This window comes from Microplitis mediator, chromosome 7, assembly GCF_029852145.1.
Source record: "Microplitis mediator isolate UGA2020A chromosome 7, iyMicMedi2.1, whole genome shotgun sequence".
NCBI lineage: Eukaryota > Metazoa > Arthropoda > Insecta > Hymenoptera > Braconidae > Microplitis > Microplitis mediator.
In genome coordinates this window covers 24088875-24111589 of record NC_079975.1, presented here as the reverse complement: position 1 = coordinate 24111589, position 22715 = coordinate 24088875, and the positions used below count along the sequence as shown (strand labels likewise).

Genomic DNA, 22715 nt, shown 5'->3' with positions numbered 1-22715 from the left:
AAGTGGAGTCAGAAACAAGTCAAATCAATAGTGCTGTGTAAGGGAATACGTTTCTAATCAGAGCTATATCACATAAGACCAGCTTTCAGAGTGAAAGTTCGCAGACTTAGGTTCGTATGAATCTAAGGATGTTGTATTACAATTTTAGATATGACATAAATTACTATTTTCTGGTGTAAGTGGAGTCAGAAACAAGTCAAATCAATAGTGCTGTCTAAGGGAATACGTTTCTAATCAGAGCGATATCACATAAGGCCAGCTTTCAGAGTGAAAGTTGGCAGACTAACGTTCGTATGAATCTAAGGATGTTGTATGACAATTTTACATATGACATAAAGTACTCTTTTCTGGTGTGAGTGGAGTCAGAAACAAGTCAAATTAATAGTGCTGTGTAAGGGAATACGTTTCTAATCAGAGCGATATCACATAAGACCAGCTTTCAGAGTGAAAGTTCGCAGACTTAGGTTCGTATGAATCTAAGGATGTTGTATTACAATTTTAGATATGACATAAATTACTATTTTCTGGTGTAAGTGGAGTCAGAAACAAGTCAAATCAATAGTGCTGTCTAAGGGAATACGTTTCTAATCAGAGCGATATCACATAAGGCCAGCTTTCAGAGTGAAAGTTGGCAGACTAACGTTCGTATGAATCTAAGGATGTTGTATGACAATTTTACATATGACATAAAGTACTCTTTTCTGGTGTGAGTGGAGTCAGAAACAAGTCAAATTAATAGTGCTGTGTAAGGGAATACGTTTCTAATCAGAGCGATATCACATAAGACCAGCTTTCAGAGTGAAAGTTCGCAGACTAAGGTTCGTATGAATCTAAGGATGTTGTATTACAATTTTAGATATGACATAAAGTACTCTTTTCTGGTGTAAGTGGAGTCAGAAACAAGTCAAATCAAGAGTGCTGTCTAAGGGAATACGTTTCTAATCAGAGCGATATCACATAAGACCAGCTTTCATAGTGAAACGGGGAAAATCGAGTAACTGAAGGCCTGGAGTTTTCTTTCAAGCCACGAGAGTAAAAAAATAAACATTAAAAGTCAGGGCCGCCATTGTTTAAACATTCAGTTTAAAATTAAATATTTTGAAACGGATAAAAAATGGACGTACGGGGAAAATCGAGTAACTGAAGGCCTGGAGTTTTCTTTTAAGCCACGAGAGTAAAAAAAAAAACATTAAAAGTCAGGGCCGCCATTGTTTAATCATTTAGTTAAAAATTATATATTTTGAAACGGAATTAAATTAAAAGGCCGGTGAAAATTGAGGTACTGAAGGCCTGGAGTTTTTATTTTCTTAGGCAAAAGCGTTTAAAAAAAAAACATTAAAAGTCAGGGCCGCCATTGTTTAATCATTTTGTTAAAAGTAAATATTTCGAAACGGAAATAAATTAAAAGGACGGTGAAAATTGAGTAACTGAAGGCCTGGAATCTTTCTTTTAAGCCACGAAAGTAAAAAAATAAACATTACAAGTCAGGGCCGCCATTGTTTAATCATTTAGTTAAAAATAAATATTTTGAAACGGAAATAAATTAAAAGGACGGTGAAAATTGAGTAACTGAAGGCTTGGAGTTTTTCTTTTAAGCCACGAAAGTATAAAAATAAACATTAAAAGTCAGGGCCGCCATTGTTTAATCATTTAGTTAAAAATTAAATATGTTGAAACGGAAAAAAACTGAACGTACAGGGAAAATTGAGTAACTGAAGGCCTGGAGTTTTTCTTTTAAGCCACGAGAGTAAAAAGATAAACATTAAAAATCAGGGCCGCCGTTGTTTAAACATTTAGTTAAAAATTAAATATTTTCAAACAGAAATAAATTAAAAGGACGGTGAAAATTGAGTCACTGAAGGCCTGGAATCTTTCTTTTAAGCCACGAGAGTAAAAAAATAAACATCAAAAGTCAGGGCCGCCATTGTTTAATCATTTAGTTAAAAATTAAATATGTTGAAACGGAAAAAAATTGAACGTACAGGGAAAATTGAGTAACTGAAGGCCTGGAGTTTTTCTTTTAAGCCACGAGAGTAAAAAGATAAACATTAAAAGTCAGGGCCGCCATTGTTCAATCATTTAGTTAAAAATTATATATTTTGAAACGGAAAAAAATTGAACGTACAGGGAAAATTGAGTAACTGAAGGCCTGGAGTTTTTCTTTTAAGCCACGAGAGTAAAAAGATAAACATTAAAAGTCAGGGCCGCCATTTTTCAATCATTTAGTTAAAAATTATATATTTTGAAACGAAAATAAATTAAAAGGACGGTGAAAATTGAGTAACTGAAGGCCTGGAGTTTTTCTTTTAAGCCACGAGAGTAAAAAAATAAACAATAAAAGTCAGGGCCGCCATTGTTTAAACATTTACTCAAGAAAATTCGCTGATTATCGGCTATTTCAAATTGTAAATTCGAAGTAAATCATTTGTGGCTGCTAAGTCACGTGATGGCGAGTATATATATAGATATAGCCGGCAGGTTAGTTTAACACAAAAATGATCACAGATTTTATGAATTAAGCTGAGAATGTCAATGAAAAACATAGATAAATAACAATACCTGATGAATTAGCGAATAGTCATCAAATTGATAGAATCAATGAAGCACGATAATTTGCACGGTGTAATTAATTATTATAAATACTGTCAGCACGTGGTTTTCTATAACAGGTGTTGTAGAATACTGTCAGTTACCGCGTAGCTGGCTATCGAGTTGAAATTCCGAGTCTCAGAGGGCGCGTCGATAGCAGCACCTCTGGTATAGTAGAGTGTAGAGTTATCAAGTGTTCTGGCGCGAACATTTGATATTTACGAAACAATAGGAGAGTTTATAAATTAAAGGAAATTCGCAATTATCGGCTTTTGGTGACCTTAGAGGAATTCCGGATATCAAGCTTTGGGAAACAATGCACCCACGCGATAGAACGCAGCCCAAAACGCAGTAGAAATAACTTATTTTCATTTCTCAGTCGAGAAAAAAATTTTCCCTCAATCCGAGAGTTTATAAATTAAAGGAAATTCGCTGATTATCGACTTTCGGTGACCTCAGAGGATTAGAAAACTTTGCTTGTTCGAAATTACAGCAAAGTTGAGTCGATGCTTATTTTGCTGTATGGTGGCGATGATAATCCTGACCAGCCACCTTCATTAGGAACCGTTCAGTCAATGCCTACGTTAGGTAATTTTTATAATATTTTTGATTTTTATTTTCTACTTTATTATTTATGATTTATTTTTACAGATAATGAAGACAAAGAGGCTGAAAGTCCTACCAATATGCCAATCAGAACTGTCGAAAAAGGCTCATGGAGCTCATGGGGTCTTGTCAGAGCCTGATGGAATGGCAAAGAAGGCGCATCACCTACACCCGATGCCATTATCAAACCTGACGAAGGTCATTTTATTTACAAACTTGAAGTACAAGTATTTTCTTTAAATTAACTACACAGAAAAAAAGGATTTCTTGGCGCAAAAAATTTTTTCTTGTTCTAAGAAAATTTTTACTTGACCCAAGAAATTTTTTGTATTATAAAGTGAAAACAAAACTTTTCTTGGGATAAGAAAAAATTTTTTCGGAACAAGAAAAAAATTTTTTAGGCGAGAAAAAAATTCTTGAGCCAAGAAAAATTTTTGTCTTCAATTCGTAATACAAAATATTTCTTGCGCCAAGAAATTCTTTTTTTCTGTGTAGAGTAAGAATGTAAATGTTGATAGTTAAACATTATCAGCGATTACTATAGTAATTATTATTGTTTTTTTTATTTAAGAACTGGAACAACGATTTGATGACGTTTTACGAGCGGGTGGACTAGGACGTAATTATTTATACACCGTGACAGCTCATATTGCGTACTGGAGTAATTATGAAGTCGTCTTTTTTTTACTAACTAGATTATTTCCAAATTTAAAAACTTGATGTTTGCTCGGGATCAGCATCACGTCTCCTAATTTTCAAATGCCATACATGCATTTACTAGTCCTTTATATTATTATTTTTAAGCCAATCACGTCTATTTAACATCTGACGCATAAAAGACCGCTTACTAAAAATAATCAGTATTAAAAAAAATTAAAAAGAAAAATATATATATGTGAATATATACGTATGCATGTATATTAAAAATTATATAGATTAATAATTATTGAAGCCATATCTGTGATTACAGCAAAGTGTAAGACTAATAAGTTTTTTTCATAATTTTTCATATTTAAAAGTAATAATAATTGTTATTATAATTATCATTATTACTATAAATACATCACAATATATAGTGTCCAATTTACACATGTGTGGAACGCATTTTTTATTTTTAATCGTTAATTGTGATCAATATTAATTGCGATAATTTATTTAATTAATAATACATGAATTTATTTGTTTTATTAATTATCGTTTTATTAACTGATATTTTAAATATAAAATTTAAATAACAAATTTGTGACAAACGCAGCAACATGAATTAATTAATAATTGTAATTATAATAAATGTTTTATAAGATCGAAAAAAATAAATTTTTTTTACGTAATAATAACTATAAAAAAATATAAATTAAATGATTTTTTATTGTAATTAGTTAATTAAAATAGGTTGTACCTTTTAATTGTTAGAACAAAAAATGATTTAATGAAGATTAAGCGCTTAATTACAGTCTTGTGTCCTTTAAATAAATAAATAAATTTGACTTGAGATTTTTCTGAAATTCCATTTTTTAATTTTTTTGTTAAAATTGTAATTTTATTATTTTGAAATTTTATAAATTGTCAGATGTCTGCCAACTTTATTGTCATAAAATTGTTAATTGTCTGTTAACTTATGAGTGTGAATGTAGTAGACAGGCAAATTTAAAATTATTAAGAAATCGAATAAATATTTAATCAAATAAAATTTTAAAAAATGCACATTTAAAAAACTTTGAAATTAATAAGTTCATTTTTTAAATTTGTCTGATGTCTGCTACATTTACACTCGTGATTACTCGATTATCATTAAAATTTTCATTAATTTTGAATTAACTCGCCTAATAATTATCTTGAGTACTCAAAAAAAAATTCTCATTTATTTATAAGTTATTTTTATTTGATAAATTATTGTTGATGGACCGGCTTTAAGTGTCATTGATATCTTATAAATTTAAACAAAGACACAGACGTGGCTGTTTATTAAAAAAAAAAGGTTCCATTTTGAAAAATTTTATTTTTAAAAAAAATTTCCCTGAGATGAATCCTTTACATGTAGAAAATAATTCAGTACTCAGATTATTTAAATTATTTGAATAAAAAGCCAACGAGATTCAAACTTCCCGCGCTTTTGAAAACTGCGCGCGCAGTCACAGCAGCCAATAACCGCTGAGCGTCTCTCCTCCTAGGTGACTCGAGTTGCTCGATGCGAGTTAGACCTCAAAAAGTGTCATGTACGAACGGTTCACATCTCCAATGCACTTGCATACTGTTTCATTAATTTTTTGAGTTAATTCAAACTAACAATTAATAATTAATGTCACACTAGCTTCATCAAGTCATGAGGAACACACTGTGGTAATAATTTTCATATATTACTTGATATTTATGAGCTAAAATATATTATTTAAATTCTCTTTGCTCTTCGCTCGAATAATTTTTTTTTTTTATCACTTTATTTTTAACATTTGAATAATTAATTAATGGTCTATCGTAATTGGATAATTTAAATAATTTAAAGTCCGGTTTATTAAATTCAATTTTTTTTTAAATCAGTTAATTCTCTTTAAATTTAACCAAAGTTTAAATATTTAAAGATTTTAGACTAGAAAAATAATTAATTAAATTAAATTAGTAAGCATTTTTTTTTCAAATTTCAGGTTTTAAGTACAGAATGCTGAGAAAAATCGTAGAATACAACGATGTCAAGACAATGGATCCTGATGAAACAACACCATAGTCCTAGTCGGACATCGGACAAATATGGCCGCCGAGAGGGAAATTCAAATTTAAAAAATTGCCATCAGCGCTCAAGCTTACTAAAATTGACGTTGCAATCCAGTGTGTTCGTTGGCAGATCACCAAGCACAGAAATTTGTCCAATTATATATTGAGGATAAAGTAAGAATAATTTTCTAAAGTTTAAAGTTTAAATATGAATTATAATTTTAATTTATTCTACAAATGGATTATTTAACGAAATTCAGTTTATTTAATTTATTTTTTGTAAATGTTAAAAATTTTTTATTTTATTTTTCAGGTGTCAGGAAAATTTTGATGGTGTAATTATCAAGAAAGTCGGGTAATCGAGTTTGTTTCCGGACAGAGTTGCTTTCAGTTGCTGAAAATTTGCGATAACGTCCGCCGAGGTAATGAAATATCAAATTTATGATACAGTCCCTGGTAGAAATTTTTCGAAATTTTCTCCGAAAAACTCAGTTCTAAAGTTCTAAAGACTTTTTCAAAGTTCTAAAGACTTTTTCAGAGTTTTTCAGAGTAAAGTCCGAAAAATTTCCACTAGTGTCGATTTTTTTAATAAATATTTACATTTGACTTGATGGAAATTTTTAATTTTATTTTTTTTAGAAACTGAAAGAAATGTCTGCTGGTCTGGAAGTTTCTCGGCGTGGTGAGTGATTCAAATTTATATTTTATACAACAATAATTTAACCAATTCAACAATATTGTTAAACTGTTTAAAGCCAAGTTTTTAATACTTGGCTTTCATTAATTTCTGTAATTATCATCGCGCCTTGATTGCAAACAAAATATTTTTTTTTAATTTAATTTTTTTATCTCTTGTACGAGTATCAAACGATCTGATATTTTATCCACATTTAATTAACTAATGTTATGACACATATTTATATATATGTCACATATTTATACATATATATGTCAATTAACGTAACGGTAAACTCAATTGCAATTAAAAGGGCCGTTGACTGCCTCCGATCATAAATTTTTTCAGGGTAAATAATTTAAGTTGTTTCAGTAGTGGAAGCAATTCAATGAAATTTATAAGATATATTACAGGATATTAATATATTACGTACCGAGGACAATTGATTATATAAAAGGTAAGATATAATTTTAGATATATAGAAAAAAAATTGATTAAATTTAATATCCAGTTAAATCAATAAGTGATAGTTGCAATGTTTACGTTTATCAGATAAGAAAATATTACCGCCGAGAAGGAAAATTTGAATTTTTAAATTTAAATAAACGGATCTGAAGCTTATGAAAGTCACCGCTAGAATCATGCGTTGAACCGCCACTCGACTTAACGGAGCTTTCATTTAATTATTTGAGATGAAGATAATTAAGGTAATAATAATTTTATAAAGTTACAAAATTATAATATGAATAAAATTTTATGTTATTTACACAAAATTAATTATTTAAATTAATTAATTCAATCCCGGTGACATTGTAGTAAATAAAAGTAAATTACTCGATAATTGTTAATTATTATTTTTTTTTTTAATTTACTAGAGGTTTTGAATTTTATTTTTCAGTTGGTGTGAAGATTTTGATGCTGTGTCAGTCTTGAGACTCAAGAGTAATAGAGGTTGCTTCCAGATGCTGAGAATTTAGAATTACGGCCGCCGAGGTAAAAAAAAATTTAATTTCAGACCTGAATAATTTTTTAAATAAAAAATAATCTGTTATTTTATTAAAATATTTTTTTTCTTTTTAGGAACTGAAAGAATTGTCTGCTGGTCTGGATGTTTCTCGGCGTGGTGAGTGAATTTTTTTTATAAGATTTGAATGTTTTGATAGCATGACAATTTAAATAGTTTAACAATATTGTTGAATTGCATTTTAAGTCCATCTCTAAGTACTTGGCTCACACTTTCCCTTTAATTACGACTATTTCATTACCGTTATCTTTAATTATCGTCATCGCGTTGTGAAGTAAATTGAGCTTTTTTGACCTCTCAGAGGTTCCATTTGATTTCAAGTTTTAGAACGATCTCTAAAAACCCACCCTTAGAAATTAAAAATCAGCAAGAGTTCTAGTCTATAAATACATCCGTCTGATTTTTTCTTTATTAGGGAGATAATTTTGAACAAAACGACTTATAATTGAGTTAGATTTGTGTAGTTTGTTAGACTCTAAACAAGGTAGGAATTTAAATTTTCGGCGTAGGTATTGTGAAAAATAGTACACACACCACAGAGGAAGGTAAGATGTCCCAATCCTCGTCTTCGGCTCGGGTAGCCAATTATACATGAGGGATAGAATGTCCTACTTTCCTCCCTTGGTGTGTAATGTCCTATTAGCGGGCAGGAACTCAATGATTTTTTTCCCAGGGAAGAAAGTAATCAGTTTCTGCCCACTTCATCGCAGTGGCATGAAAAGTGACACGACCGATGACCCAAAGACAACTGATCCCCGACAATTGATCCTTGCGACAATTGATCCGCCGATAAAATATATTCACACACATATAAATGTGAAAAATTTGTATGTGAGTATATTTTTTATGTTACACGCACACAAAATTAGTGAAAAAAGGGCGTAATTTTTCACATTTATACGTGTGTGAGTATATTTTATCGGTGGATCAATTATCACAAGGATCAATCGTCTTTGGATTAACGGTCAGGTAATCGGCATGAAATTAGCAGTTTCAATGCAGGTAGTATGAGATAGTATATTATACACCTAGGGCAGTAAAGTAAGAAATGTCTCAGATCACATGTAATTGATAGCCGAGACAAAGCGGAGGTCAACAAACATGTGATCTGAGGCTTTCTTATTTACTGCCCAAGGAGAGTATACTATTTTTCTCGTCTCCATCGAAGAGAAAAATTAAATTTTTGTATTTGATTAGTGATTTTTTTATTTATTTATAATTAATAATTAGTAGTACATATTGAAAAGTAGCAAACAAATCCATTGACGACAAACGTATATTTAATTATAATTAAAAAAAATTATTAAATAATTATTCCTCACTATATTCTTTCATCAGTCTTGAAATTTAAACACTTATTTAGTTATCATTTAATAATACAATGCATGACGCCTTCCAATAACTTTTCTATTGTGACGAGCACGAGATTCCATTTGTTGGCGGTAAACAAACAATGGTCGAAGCAAATTCGTACCTGCTGCCGTTTCTAAATCATCTTCGGCTTCATTCACTGGTTCTAGTTCTAATGATCTAGGTTTGCGTATAAGTTTCACTGGTTCCTTTGATCCATTAAATATTGACGGTAATGACGATAAATCGTCATCGATAGAAGACATAGAAATTAGTGGGTTTGCTTCGGTTGGTGTAAAAAATATAAATTCAATCAAAACAATGATTGAAATTATGCGGATGACACTTTTTGTTGCCTGTAATTAATGAATATTAAGTAAATTAATTTAAAGTTTTTGTTCGCGGTGACAATTTAATCAGTACTTCAAAAAAAAAAAAGAACAAAATTCGTTTTTACAAAAATATATTTAATAGGGTGGCCCGTTTCGAACGGCAATTTTTTTTTTTACTCCCACTTCAAAATATTGTTAACTTTAAAAAAAAAAAATTCCCTGAAAGCTTCAGCTCAATTTAAATTTTAAGTACTTTACATTTGAACTTGAAGTTTTCGTGAACCTGAAGATCGGAACGTTTTTCACACAACACAAATGAAAATAATTCATTAAATCTGTGTCTAAAGGCGAATTTCGGGGTAGTTGGGGGCTAGCTCGTCATTTTCGGGTGACGAGCGAAACATTTCCGAAATCTAAATCTAGTAAATTTGTACTTTTCATTTCTTTTTTCTTATTTCGTTCCGCGAAAAACGTTCCGATCTTCAGGTACATAAGTTTTCTCATTTAAAATACATACGAAAGTTAGGATTCTCTTCAAAAGTCTCCTTAGTATATTTACTGAGATTCTAATTGTTTTTTCTGTATTGGTTCTGAAAATCATTTTTGACTAAATAACGGAATTTACAGTAAAAATGCGGATAACGAATTTTAGGAAATTTGATTTTCTACAAAAAAGTTCCTCTTAGTTAAGTGGCTCAAGTTCTTCGTTCACGTGATATAGTGATTTTATAAATTTTTTAAATAAAATAATTGTCAAAAATTTTTTTTATCAGAAAATTAAATTTTATTATAAAATTCAAGATATTTTACCATTTTGTATGGAAGATGGTGTTGGTTGACAAAAAAAAACTCAGTAGCTCAAAATATTGTGCTTTGACACACTTTCAAGAAAACTATGATGACAAAATAAAATTTTGCGACAATTTATATCAACTATTGACGTCAATGAGTAATATATTGATACATCATTGACGTTTCTTAAAAGTGATAACTGACCTAGCAAACTGAACCATATGCAATACACGTAAAAAAAGTTTGTAAATTTGATTACTCAAATGATTATCGATTACTCATATTCTTCTACTTTCGCGTAACCTGCATATGACTGTTGTTTTTTGTAAATATTATTGTCGTGAACTGTAATTATGGTAGCGGGATATAGTTTTTGGCCTTCGATTTAATTTGAATGTTTTTATTCTCATGACTTGAAAGAAAAATGGTGATTATTTAAAAAACAAATAAGAAGTAGATGTTTAGCTTATGATTAATTTTATAAAATGTTTTTTTTTTTTTTTAATTCAATTTCAAAACGTTCATTTATTAGGATTATTTATTAACTTTTTAATTTTTATTTGTATGGGTACCGGTCATAATTTATCAGAAAAATTGATCTCGTACATAAATATTTATTATTATATTTCGCACAATAATATTTCGTAACAGAACAAATTAGATTGTCATGGGATATTTTTTTGAAATTTTTTTCATGGGGTATTAATTACTGAGAATCAGGTTCGAATTGAATCGAATCGAATTATTCGAAGCTTCAAATTATTCGTAACTTTTCAAGTTATTCGTCAATTTTAGATTTATTCTAAAGTTTTTGAATTGTTTGTAACTTTTAAAATTACACGATTCAAATCAAGAAAATTTTGGTCAACTTTCAAAAATTTAATTTTTATTTAAAAGAGAGTTTAATTGTAGAAGCAAACAAAAATAGTTTATTCGTGGCTCCCCCTCATTTTATCTCAGAAATGACATCTCGGACGAAAAAATCTCAGCAAAAAAATCTCATGAAAAAATATCTCTGAACTAATATATCTCAGTATAGATTTATCTTATGCATGATCATCTTGGTAAAAAAATAACTCAATTAGTTTAACTATTGAAAAATTTTATTCGTAAAAAAAGTCTGATTTCGTCGAGTTTTACAAAAATCTGTGGTCATTTGGTGGCGCCACGGAAACCGTAGAATCCCCCAAATTTAATTAACTTGAACGGCATGTTGAAAAAATATTTCAAATTGGTAAATTCGATATTTGAGAATTATCAACCCGAGACATACAAGCTCAATACATTTTTGTCATGAGTTTTTTTTTAAGTAAAATATTATTGACTGAGATATTTTGAGTGAGATGTTTTTGGCTGAGATATAAAGAGCGGTCACCTTTTTTCGTAAATTCGTTCTATTTACCTCTGATGAAAATTTTAATTATTCGAAAAACTATCACAATTCTAAGTCGTTCAAAAGAAAATTTTTGAATTATTCATTAATTTTTTAATTATTCTAAAAATTAAAAATAATTCGAAATTTCGAATAGTTTGATTCGATACGAATTTTTCGTAAGTTCGAACTATTCGCACATCCCTACTAAGAATATTTTTACCGGTTATCAATCGAAATCTATCATTATTGAAGAAAATGATAACGATTCATCGAAATCGCTTTGAAAACTGAATCATTAAAAATTTTTCTTTTTGTTTAGTATATATATAATCAATTGCATCTTCATATTTATTTTTATTTTACCATTCGTCAGATGATTTCACCTGATTCATGATTCAGCTCTCTTGTCAATATTACCTATCGTCAGGTCTCACATTTTCCCAGTGCTACTCAGAAAGTGAATTTAATTTCAGACTAAAAATTGCATCCTAATTAATAGTTCGTTATTAGTTACTTTTAAATATACATTTTTCTGCACATTATTTCTCATCACGTACACTAGTACAAAAAAAGTTCAGCAAACGAAACAAAAATATAATCAAAGTTAGGAATAACTAGAAAAAAAATAAGCTGAAAAAAATGATTTTTTATTGTTACTGATATTAGTATTAAAAATTAAAGGGGAAAATAAATGAGAAAAATTTATATTGTGTTGGTATTGATATTTATTATAAAACTAATAATTATAAAGAATGATAAAGATAAAAAGACAATTCATGAAATAAAAAATTTACGCTACTTCTATCTCACCACCAACTTTGGTAATGGCTTCCTTAAGTTTTTCAGCTTCTTCTTTAGTTACATCTGCCTTTACAATTGTTGGGACACTCTCGACGAATTTTTTAGCCTATTCAAATAAAATATATTAATACCAAATATAACGAGAGTATTACAAATCTAATCATATTTCTACACAATATCTTTACTCAGCTTCCATTCTTCTCAATAACATATGACGTTACTTATCAATGAGTAACTTTGAACACACGGGTTATTGAAGTCGTTTTGACTAAACTTCAACCTTGAATAACTTTCGAAGGAGTGAATTTAGCGAAAAATGTTAAGAGAACTTTTTTGTAGAGCATTAAATTTCCTTCAAGAATATGTATCTTGACTAAAAAAAATTTTAATATTTCTAGTAGTTACAAAAATCCAAAATGGAAACAAAGAATTTTAAAAACAAATCAATGTTTAACGCACGGTTACGAAGAAACGGCTCGTTTTACGTCAATTTGCTAAGAGAGATTTTTTGTAGGGAATTCAATTTCCTTTAAGAATATATATTGCTCAAATTTTTTAGATAGATGATTTACGAATTTTGGGTAAAAAATGGAATTTTTGTCAAAAAACTAATAGTCGTAACGATACACCTCCAATATTAAGGACTCAAACTTTTACAATAATTTTTTTTGGTCATCAGGAATAATATTTTCATAGTATCGAAAAAAAAAAAATAGTCGATTATTTTGGCCCAGTTTAATATAGATGTAACGTTTCGCTTAATTCTATCAAGATTGCTACGAAGTTATGCGTAGGCATTAAACCCTGACAAGGGTCTGAAGTAAATTTTCTTGGGAAAATTAAAAAAAAAAAAAATTCATATGCATTGAGTATAATGGAAGCTAAATAAAGATGTCACTGAGTAGAGATTTTTTGCATAGACCTGTAATACTGCCAATAAAATTTTACATAAGTATTTTATCGATAATAAATTACCTGAACAAGATTCATATTTGGCATCAACGTTTTCATTTCTTTGATCAAAGCAACTTTCTGTTTTTCATCAAATTTAATTAATTTGACGGTAAATGACGTTTGAACTCTTTGTGGTGCTGCTTCTTCTTCTTCCTAAAAGTTAATCCAAATATTTTATTAGATAAATTTAAATTAATACACAGTATCTTGTCGCCAATTTGACCGCAAAAATTGGCATTTCCAAAGGTTGACGGCAACTGGTTGCCAACTTTCTGAGAAAGTTGTCTTCAATTTTCTCAAAAAGTCGCGGCAGTAGATTGTTGTCAAGTTTCTGGAAAAGTTGGCAACAACAGTTACAAAAGCTGAAAGTTGTCATCGACTTGATCTCAACTAATTGACATCAACTTTTCAACCAGAAAGTCTCGCTGTCAGGATGTATTACGAAACCTCGATAATTATTTTCCCTGATGTCAAGACTTTCCAGTCAGAAAGTTGGTGTCAATTAGTTGCGATCAAGTTGACAACTTCAGTCTTTGTAACTGTTGACTGCAAGTTGTTACCGACTTTCCCAGAAACTTGGCGACAATTTACTGCCACAACTTGTCCCCAACTTTCAAACAAAAATTTCAAGGAAACTCGATATATTACTCTGTAGGGTTCCATGACAACTGATCCCCGACAAATAATCACACGATAATTGATCCCACAGACAACTGATACCACTGACAAATTTATAAAATAATTAATTATTAATTAATTACTACGACATGAGTAATTAAAACTCACTGATGTAAATCAAAAAAGTTAAATTATGTAAATTAGTTGTTGATAAAAATCAATTGACCACCAATTGTTGATGGGATCAGATGTGGGTGGGATCAATTTGTAAGGATCACTTGTCGTGGTATAAAATTGCTGGGATCAATTGACGGCACACCCTCTGTAGTCTAGCGATCTACAATTTTACTTCCTCAAAAATTTTAAATTATTAACAAGAAAAACCTGGACAGTTCGGAAAACAAGGATAGGATCATTTGTCCACTTAAGAGTGATAGAGAAAAAAAACCCGGCTCTTGAGTAAAAAAAAAGCAACAAAAACCTGAGCTTTAGGTGCCATACTGCCGACAGCCATTACAGGGGCATCAGGAAGATTGAGTCGTTTTTTCAAAACATCACTCAATTGTGCGACTTCAATTAAATTAAGAGCAGTGATATCCTGAACAAGTTTTTCAATTTTAGGGCTCAATGGTCCATCGGTACCTTCCGGTGCAGGAATTATCAATTTTGGTATTGCAGCCGTTGCTACTTCTCCTTGACAATATCTAAAACTATTAATTAAAATTGCGTTAAATTTTCAAAAAATTTAAATATAATTTTTTTCGGATACTTTAATTATTGATAACAGGTTATGTTAAACCAAGCAATGGAGTTTATAAATGTAATTATGAATTTATAAATATTAATAATACGAACCATGAATGAAATTGTCGGAATGAAACTTTGTTTTGTACAATTGATCGTAGAGTATTCATTGTTGTTTATTAATTTATTTATTAAACTTGGACAAAAAAATTTTCCAATCGGATAAATTTATGACTGCACGTTTGCAAAGAGTTCCGGTGCGCAAACGCCGTGACCACGTGACTTGATACTAAAATTAGCGGCAAAATGGTCTAAACATTTTTTTTTTTGAATCGTAAATTTTTTGGTTCTGTAAATAAATTGAAAAAAAAAATGAGTAGGAAAATTTCAAGTATATTTTTTAAAAAATATTTAATTTGCGAACATCTACAAGCGAAAGTGAAATGTCCTAGGAACATCATATTTAACAGAGTTATGACAGCGTAGTAGATAATTAGGGCATTGAGGACCTAAAACAAAAAGTTGTTGGATATTTTAATTATTATAATGATATTTTTAAGGAGGGAAAGGGATCCGAGATACAAAAAAAAGAGAATGTTTTTGTGATTTTTTTCAGAGTACCTTCTTTATTAAAATTCTCAAAATTTGTGATATTATTAGGCATCATTCCAAGAATATTCTGATAAATTTTCATAAAAAAATATTGAAAAATAAGCCAGTGGTAGTGGGGAGAGACGAGTCACTAAAAAAAGTCTCCATGGGGTAGGCAGGATAACTCATGACTGCCTCATTAGAAATCAAAAAACCAAAAAGATTTCTTTAGTACATAAGTTTATCTTAGATTTGGACGAAGGAATAAACAAAATATTCATTTTTGAATTTTTGGTAAAGGTGCGATCAAAAAAACTCTGATTTTTGCCAAAAATTGTTCATTTTGTTTAATTAAAAAATAAATAGATATTAAAAAAAAAAATCCTTCGTTCAAATCCGAGATAAAATTATGTACTCAAGAAATCTTTTTGGTTTTTTAATTTCAGATGAAGCAGTCGTGAGTTATCCTGCCTACGGCATGGAGACTTTATTTTGAGGTGACTCGTCTCTCCCCACTACCACTGGCTTATTTTTCAATATTTTTTTATGAAAATTTAGCAGAATATTCTTGGAATGATGCTTAATAATGTCACAAATTTTAAAATTTTAATGAAGAAGTTGCTCTGAAAAAAAAAATCACAAAAATATGCTCTTTTTTTTTATTTAGACCCATTTCCCCCTTAATTGAATATTTGTTTAAAAATATAAAAAACTAAAATACTTCTTGATCTTTCATGTTGTAACGAAAAAACCATCGGCAGATACACAACCAAGCTGATAGAGATAATAAAATTAAAACTGGAACTGATGGTGCCGCACACACTTTGATATTCAACATTTGTTTTATTTTATTTTAATTATTTTCATAACATATGTTTTTAATTTATTTGAAAATTGTTAATTTGTTTATTTTTTTTTTACATGTTTTCTGATAACTGATACGTAAATTTTGACGTTAACCATAAGTTAATATTTATTTTTATCTTTTGTTTTTAAAATATTTAAATTTGTTCTACAGAACAAATGAGAACATGCTTGATATATATTTGAAATATTAATTAACGTCATCAATTAACCGTCATAATTTATATTTTGGGGGAGGAAGTTTTTTTTTTTGTGGCAGTTTTTCATTCTTATCGGATTTTTTAAGCAGGCTGCTAAGAGTTTAGAAATTGTAAAAAAAAAAAAATAAAAACGTTATCAATTTTAGTGCAGTTTTTTAAAAATCGTATTCATTATTTTTTTGTTATTTTTAACTAAAAGTTATATAAGTACACGGAAAAAAAGAATTTCTTCGCGTAAGAAATATTTTGCATTAAGAAATGAAGAAAAAAATTTTTAAATTACCCGCGGAAAAAAAGGAGTTCCAAAAAGATTCCAAAAAAGTTTTGCATGCGAACTTCTAAATATGAGACAGATTAGGAATTTGAGTGCAACTTTTTTTGAGCTTTCGTAGTTTTGATCGTAAAAAAAAAGTTTTAGTTTTCTAGGATTTTATATAAAGGAATTTTGAGCAAAAAAAAAAACGTTTTTAAAAAACATTTTTCAAAACGTATTTTTATTACATTTTACCCTTGCAAATTTTTTTAACACGGGTAGGCAGGAAAAAAAGAGGACTTTTTTTATGATTAAATTGTTTATTAATAATTAATTGTTAATAATAATTTATAAAATATACATTTAACGGAATTTAAAGCGGTTTTAATTACAAGATATTTTGATAAAATATTATTCCATATGCGTTTTTTTACGTTTGTGTTGATAATGATAATGATTAAAAATTTAAAATCTATATTCATATCTTAATCTACTTGTAAGATTAGACTTTCTTTTAATATTAATACTGAAAATTAATTACAAATTATCATGTATTTTAATGCTTAATGAATTATTTTCCGAGTCTAAAAATTACTGACAGTTTTTTTTTTAATTTTTTCGATCTTAATTTCCAAAAAAAAAACAATTGTAATTCAATTGTAAAAAAAACATTTAATTAAAAAAAAAATTGATCTACAATTTTTTATTACATTAAAAAAAAAAAAATAATAAATGATATTACGATAGAAATAAATTTTAGTATCACGTAATATCATCTATGATACTCATTAAATTTTTATTTTATTTTTAATGTCAATACCGTAAAAAAATTTACCGTCATTATTTTTGACCCGGAAGTACACGACTACTTAGTATATTATAATTAAAAATGCAAATTAAAAAAGCTATTTTTAAATTACATCACTTGCTTATTACATTATATTTATAAATATTCATACGAAAAAAAGAAATTTTTAATATTTATAAAAAAAACAAAATTTTTGTCACGGAAAATCAAAAGTTTAATTTTGAAATAATTAAAATTAAATACTTTTTTTTATTTACATAAATAAATGTTCATGTAATATTAATAATTAAATTATTAAAACATATTGAACTTTATGTTGACCCATATCACGTTTTTTTTTCATATGAACATTCATATTTATTTTTATCTCATATTTTTCCAACGAATAATTATTTATTACTATATTATATTTACAAGGCTCGGTACATTTGCTCTGGTATTCTATGAATTATATATTTTACCAATTAATATATATAAAAAAATCGATATATTTTATAAAATAAAAAATATGCACATCGATTAACGCCCGTGTAAATAAAATATGTTAAAAAATAATTTTGAAAACTATTAATATCTAAAACTTGGAAATTTTCGACTGGTAATTTTGAGTTTTATTTTTTTTTACTTTTCAAAAATTTATAAATGAAAACAGTTGATTTAAAATTAGTGAGAATGTTTTTTATACTTATATATAAATATATTTATTCTTAGCATTTTCAATTTTATTTTTCATAAGAACAAATTTGATCTTTTTTTCCAGAGTAAATTTTTGAAAAATCATCTGAATAAAAAAAACAAAAAAAATTTTAAAACATTTAATTCAAGTTTTCTACCGTTTCAAATTTAGGGGATTCTGCAATTTCCGGTGCACCGCCAAATGACCGCGAATTCATATAGAACTCAACAAAATAAGATTTTTTAAAGAATAAAATTTTTCGATATCTCGCTTAGTTTTCGAGAAAAATGAATTTTCGGAAAAATGTGATTTTTTAAAAAAAGTGAAAAATTTCATAGATTTTAATATCTTCATTTTTTTTGTATTTTTTTCCAAAAACTACATTTAAAGATGAAAATTTTGAAAAAAAAAAAAAAAAACGTCTGAATTAGTCCATTTTTGAAAAAGTTACAGCTATTTGAAAAAAAGTCTTATTTTGTCAAGTTCTACAAGAATTCACGGTCATTTGACGGCGCCAGGAAAACCGTAGACTTCCCGAAATTTATAATTTCCACATTTATTTAAAACATCTTTTTTTTTTACACGGGTAATTTTACTGATAAAAGATGAACTTGGTTATAATATATGTTTTATAAATCCATAAAAATTACAGTTTGTCACAAACAATTTATAATTTTTATTAAAAGCAACCTTCTTTCTCGATTCATTAAACACAGCCTCGTTAAAAAATTTATTTCATAGAGTACCATTACACCAAATCTCAAAATATAACTTGTGTGCGTTCAATGGCTTATATTATATATTAATTATTAGGTAAATATTAGAGCCTGCATATTTATAAAATTTATTATTTATGAATTTTTCTTAAATTCCTCAATTATGTTTCTTTTTACTTCACTGACTACTCAATTAATTAAATAATTTATTATTGTTGAACGTAATGTATTTTGAACTGCTTAAAAATTCATCACCTTGCTATTTAAAAAAATCACATTTATTTATTTATTTTTTTATCGCGGTATACAAATACTATAAGGGTACACTCTACCAAAAGGTTTATGATAAAGAAATTTTCTTCCAGAAAGAATTACAGTAAATATTACATCATATGGCTTAATGGCACCCGGCAACCATGTGGTCGGGTGAAAAAACTTTTTCATATTTCATGAAGTAAAATTTTTTTATACGCCTTTATAATTCCCGGGTGCCATATAAAGCTGTATAATTATTCATCAACCCTTATGGCACCTGTACCGCAGAATGTATTGAATGTAAATTTAAAAATTTCTATTTGTTTTAATAGACTAGAATTAGTAATATTATTTATTTAAAATTTCATATATATCACGTCACTAATTCCAAAAGGACATAAATTTATACGCTTTTTTGGCTTTAGGTAGCTCAAACCCAGAAGGGTCTATAATTTTTTTATTTTATTGATAATCATATACTCTCGCGAATTTGAAACAGTGAAAATAGTGACTATTTACTGTTTACTAGTGAAAAGTATGCCACTGATTTATTATAGGAACTATTTCCATCATGGTATGGGAACTATTCCTATAATATTATGGGAACTATTCCCATAATGTTATGAGAACCATTCCTATAATATCATAAAAATTTTGTTTTGCAAAATAGTGTAGAAATTTCCCTCGTGATATGGAGAGATTCAAATGAAGCTTTTTCGACGGTAAATTTGTTAAAAAAAAAAAATGTTTGTTAAAAATTTTTAAGTTTCTGCCAAATACGAATTTTTTTTTCAATGTTTGAATTTTTGTTTTTATATTTAATAATATTTCTGTGTATTGTAGATGTGATTACCACATTTTTTTATAAATTAATTTTTTCATGATAGTATTGGACCCATTCCCATAATATTATAGGAATGGTTCCTATAATTTTATGGAAACTATTCTCATAATATTATAGGAATGATTCCCATAATGGTATAGGAACTATTCCAATAGCATTATAAGAACTATTCCTATAATGTTATGGGAATGGTTCCTATAATTTATGGGAACAATTCCTATAAATTACAGGAACCATTCCTATAAATAAAGGAACCATTCCTATAATGTTATGGGTAGTATTCCCATAATCATAGGAACCCTATAAAATATAGGGTTCGTTCCTATATATTATGGGAATGATTCCCATAATATTATAGGAACAATTCCTATAAATTACAGGAGTCATTCCTATAAATATAGGAATTATTTCCATAATTATAGGAACCATTCCTATAATCATAGGAACCCTTTAAAATATAGGGTTCATTCCTATATATTATGAGAATGATTCCCATAATATTATAGGAACAATTCCTATAAATTACAGGAACCATTCCTATAATTATAGGAATCATTCCTATAATGTTATGGGTAGCATTCCCATAATCGTAGGAACTGTTCCTGTAATTATAGGAACTGCTCCCATAATTTATGGTTATAATTCCTATGTTGGTATATATCACCATAATTTTCTTTCCGTGTACAAAACGATTGATAATGAAAAAAAAATTATGGGCCTTTCCGATTTTATAAAGTTTCTTAAAGCTAAAAGAGCGTCTAAAAATATGTCTTTTTGGAATTAGTAATGCGATATTTATTCAAACGAATATCAAATATTCTATTGTCATTAAAAAAACTACTGAAGCTTTAAATTATTATCGTTATAAAAAGTGAAGTATTTACTTTATTATTTATTATTCTCCATGCACACTGTCTTTACCATCGTCAACTTAATTGTGAATAGAAAAATATTATTAACTATTCACTCGTTTTAATAGATATGTCTCCACCGAAGTTCAATAAACTTCAAATTCATAATTCTATTATTCGTAACATTTATATTTTCTTCACCAATCGCTGATCACCGACTTGGAAATATTTATCGATTCTTTTAATTATTAAACTTATTACATTGATAACTTACTATTAAGTATCACTTGTGTCAATTTTATAAAATATTTAATTAACTATTTTATAATTACAGTACATTATTAATTCTTACATCTAGAGCAAACATAATTGTACAATTACAAAACTTACATTATGTTTCATTTCATTTGATCAAAAGCTTATTTTTTTTTTTATTATCTCATATTTCAAAAGCATGGATTGCATGCTGCATTTTATTATTTTACAAATAATATATTTATTATTTATCGCAAGTGTAAATTGTGTAATTTCAGCGTGTCACAAAAGTGTTTCATTTTTTGGCAGCCAATGCTTTGCTAATTTTAATAACTTTTAAAATACTTTTATTTAACTGATCGATCTTATTCTCAGCACACGGAAAATAAATTAGTGGAATGGTTCCGATAAATCATAAAAAAAAAAAAATTTCTGTGGATTTCCGGAGGAGTTCCTGATCGGAAACGTTCTACTCGTAAAGTTGTCAGGAACACTGATCGATATTTTCACGCAACTCGGAAAATTTATGAGGAAACATAAAAAAATATGCATCCACTGCATTTTCAAGGCTGATATTGAGAAATTTTTGAAATTTTTAGAACATAAAAAATTAAAGAATACCCGAAAATTTACTGAAAAAATTTCTACAATTTAATCGTAATTTTTAAAATTCTTTAGTTTCGTTACAATTTCAATCAGTCTATGAGTCAAACGTTTTTGACAAGAACTCGTTCAAAATTCTACGGTATTTTTTTTTTTCCAAGAAAAGGGTTCCGTTTCCATAATTGCATATACTTTCTAAAAAATCTGTATGGGTTGACCAAACATATTATGGGAATCAATAAATTTAGAAAGAGTTCTATAGAAGTCATGAAGAAAATCATAGGGTCCCATAGGAATCCATGAGAATAATTCCTTGTGTCATGTTCCTAAAAATCGGAACGTTTTGCGCAACGAAAATGAATAAATTTTTGTAATTCGACTGCTTAAAGGTGACTTAAGGGGTAATTGGGATCGGCTGCAATTTTCGGCTGACAAACTTATATAACAATCTTTTTCAATTCTTGAGCAAGTCTGCTCTCATGATCGATAGGTGCTAGTGTCTTTTTCTACGTATGTGTCTTGCTGCAGATATTTGTGACCAGATTTAAACTGCAAGAAATTCGTGCCAGATTATAACTCAAATCTGGAGAAAGACTATAGTTGCAAATAGTTTTGCATGGCTTGCTTAAGACCTGCTCAAGGCTCAGAATTGACCTTGAGCCTTGAGCAACCATGCGTAAGTACCTACGATGAGTTACTGGTGCAAGAAATGCGTCAGACACTGTTTCATTACACATGTTCAAGATATCTTTAATCTTCTTGCGTACGATACCATGAGCAAGACATACAAATCTTGACATAGCTTTCTTGATACACGATCTTGTAAAAGACACATACGTAGAAAAAGACACTAGCAGATAGAGGTCTTGCCCAAACATATGTTACTAGGGTACTAGCATTTATGCGAAAGATTTCCAAAATCTGGATCCAGTAGATTTTTTACTTTTCATTTTCGTTCCACGAAAAACGTTTCGATTTTCAGGTACATCTTATGTCGATGAACTCAGAAAGAAATCTATGAAATTCATGTGAGCATCCGTAGGATTCTATAGGAATTTATCTAAATCCATACGAAATTTGGGTATATTCCCATATTGATTTTTTAGACATTATATAAACTGTTTCAATAATTTAATCTCCGTGCATAGTATTTTAAAAATTAAATTAAATTATTAGCGCATCAGTAAGTGCATTTGCAAATAATTACATAATTTATTTAATCAACAATT

At 28.6% G+C, this 22715-nt stretch overlaps 1 protein-coding gene across 1 annotated transcript; it reads right to left on the bottom strand.

The window, feature by feature from the left end:
• Window positions 1-12160: 12160 nt before the first annotated feature.
• LOC130671824 (39S ribosomal protein L12, mitochondrial) lies at window positions 12161-14873 on the bottom strand. Its single transcript, XM_057475914.1, has 4 exons — window positions 14682-14873; window positions 14308-14536; window positions 13230-13361; window positions 12161-12360 (listed from the first exon to the last, which is right to left on the bottom strand). Exons 1-4 carry the CDS (start codon window positions 14738-14740, stop codon window positions 12244-12246), a joined length of 537 nt encoding a protein of 178 aa, XP_057331897.1. The 5' UTR covers window positions 14741-14873; the 3' UTR covers window positions 12161-12243.
• Between the last annotated feature and the right edge of the window lie 7842 nt (window positions 14874-22715).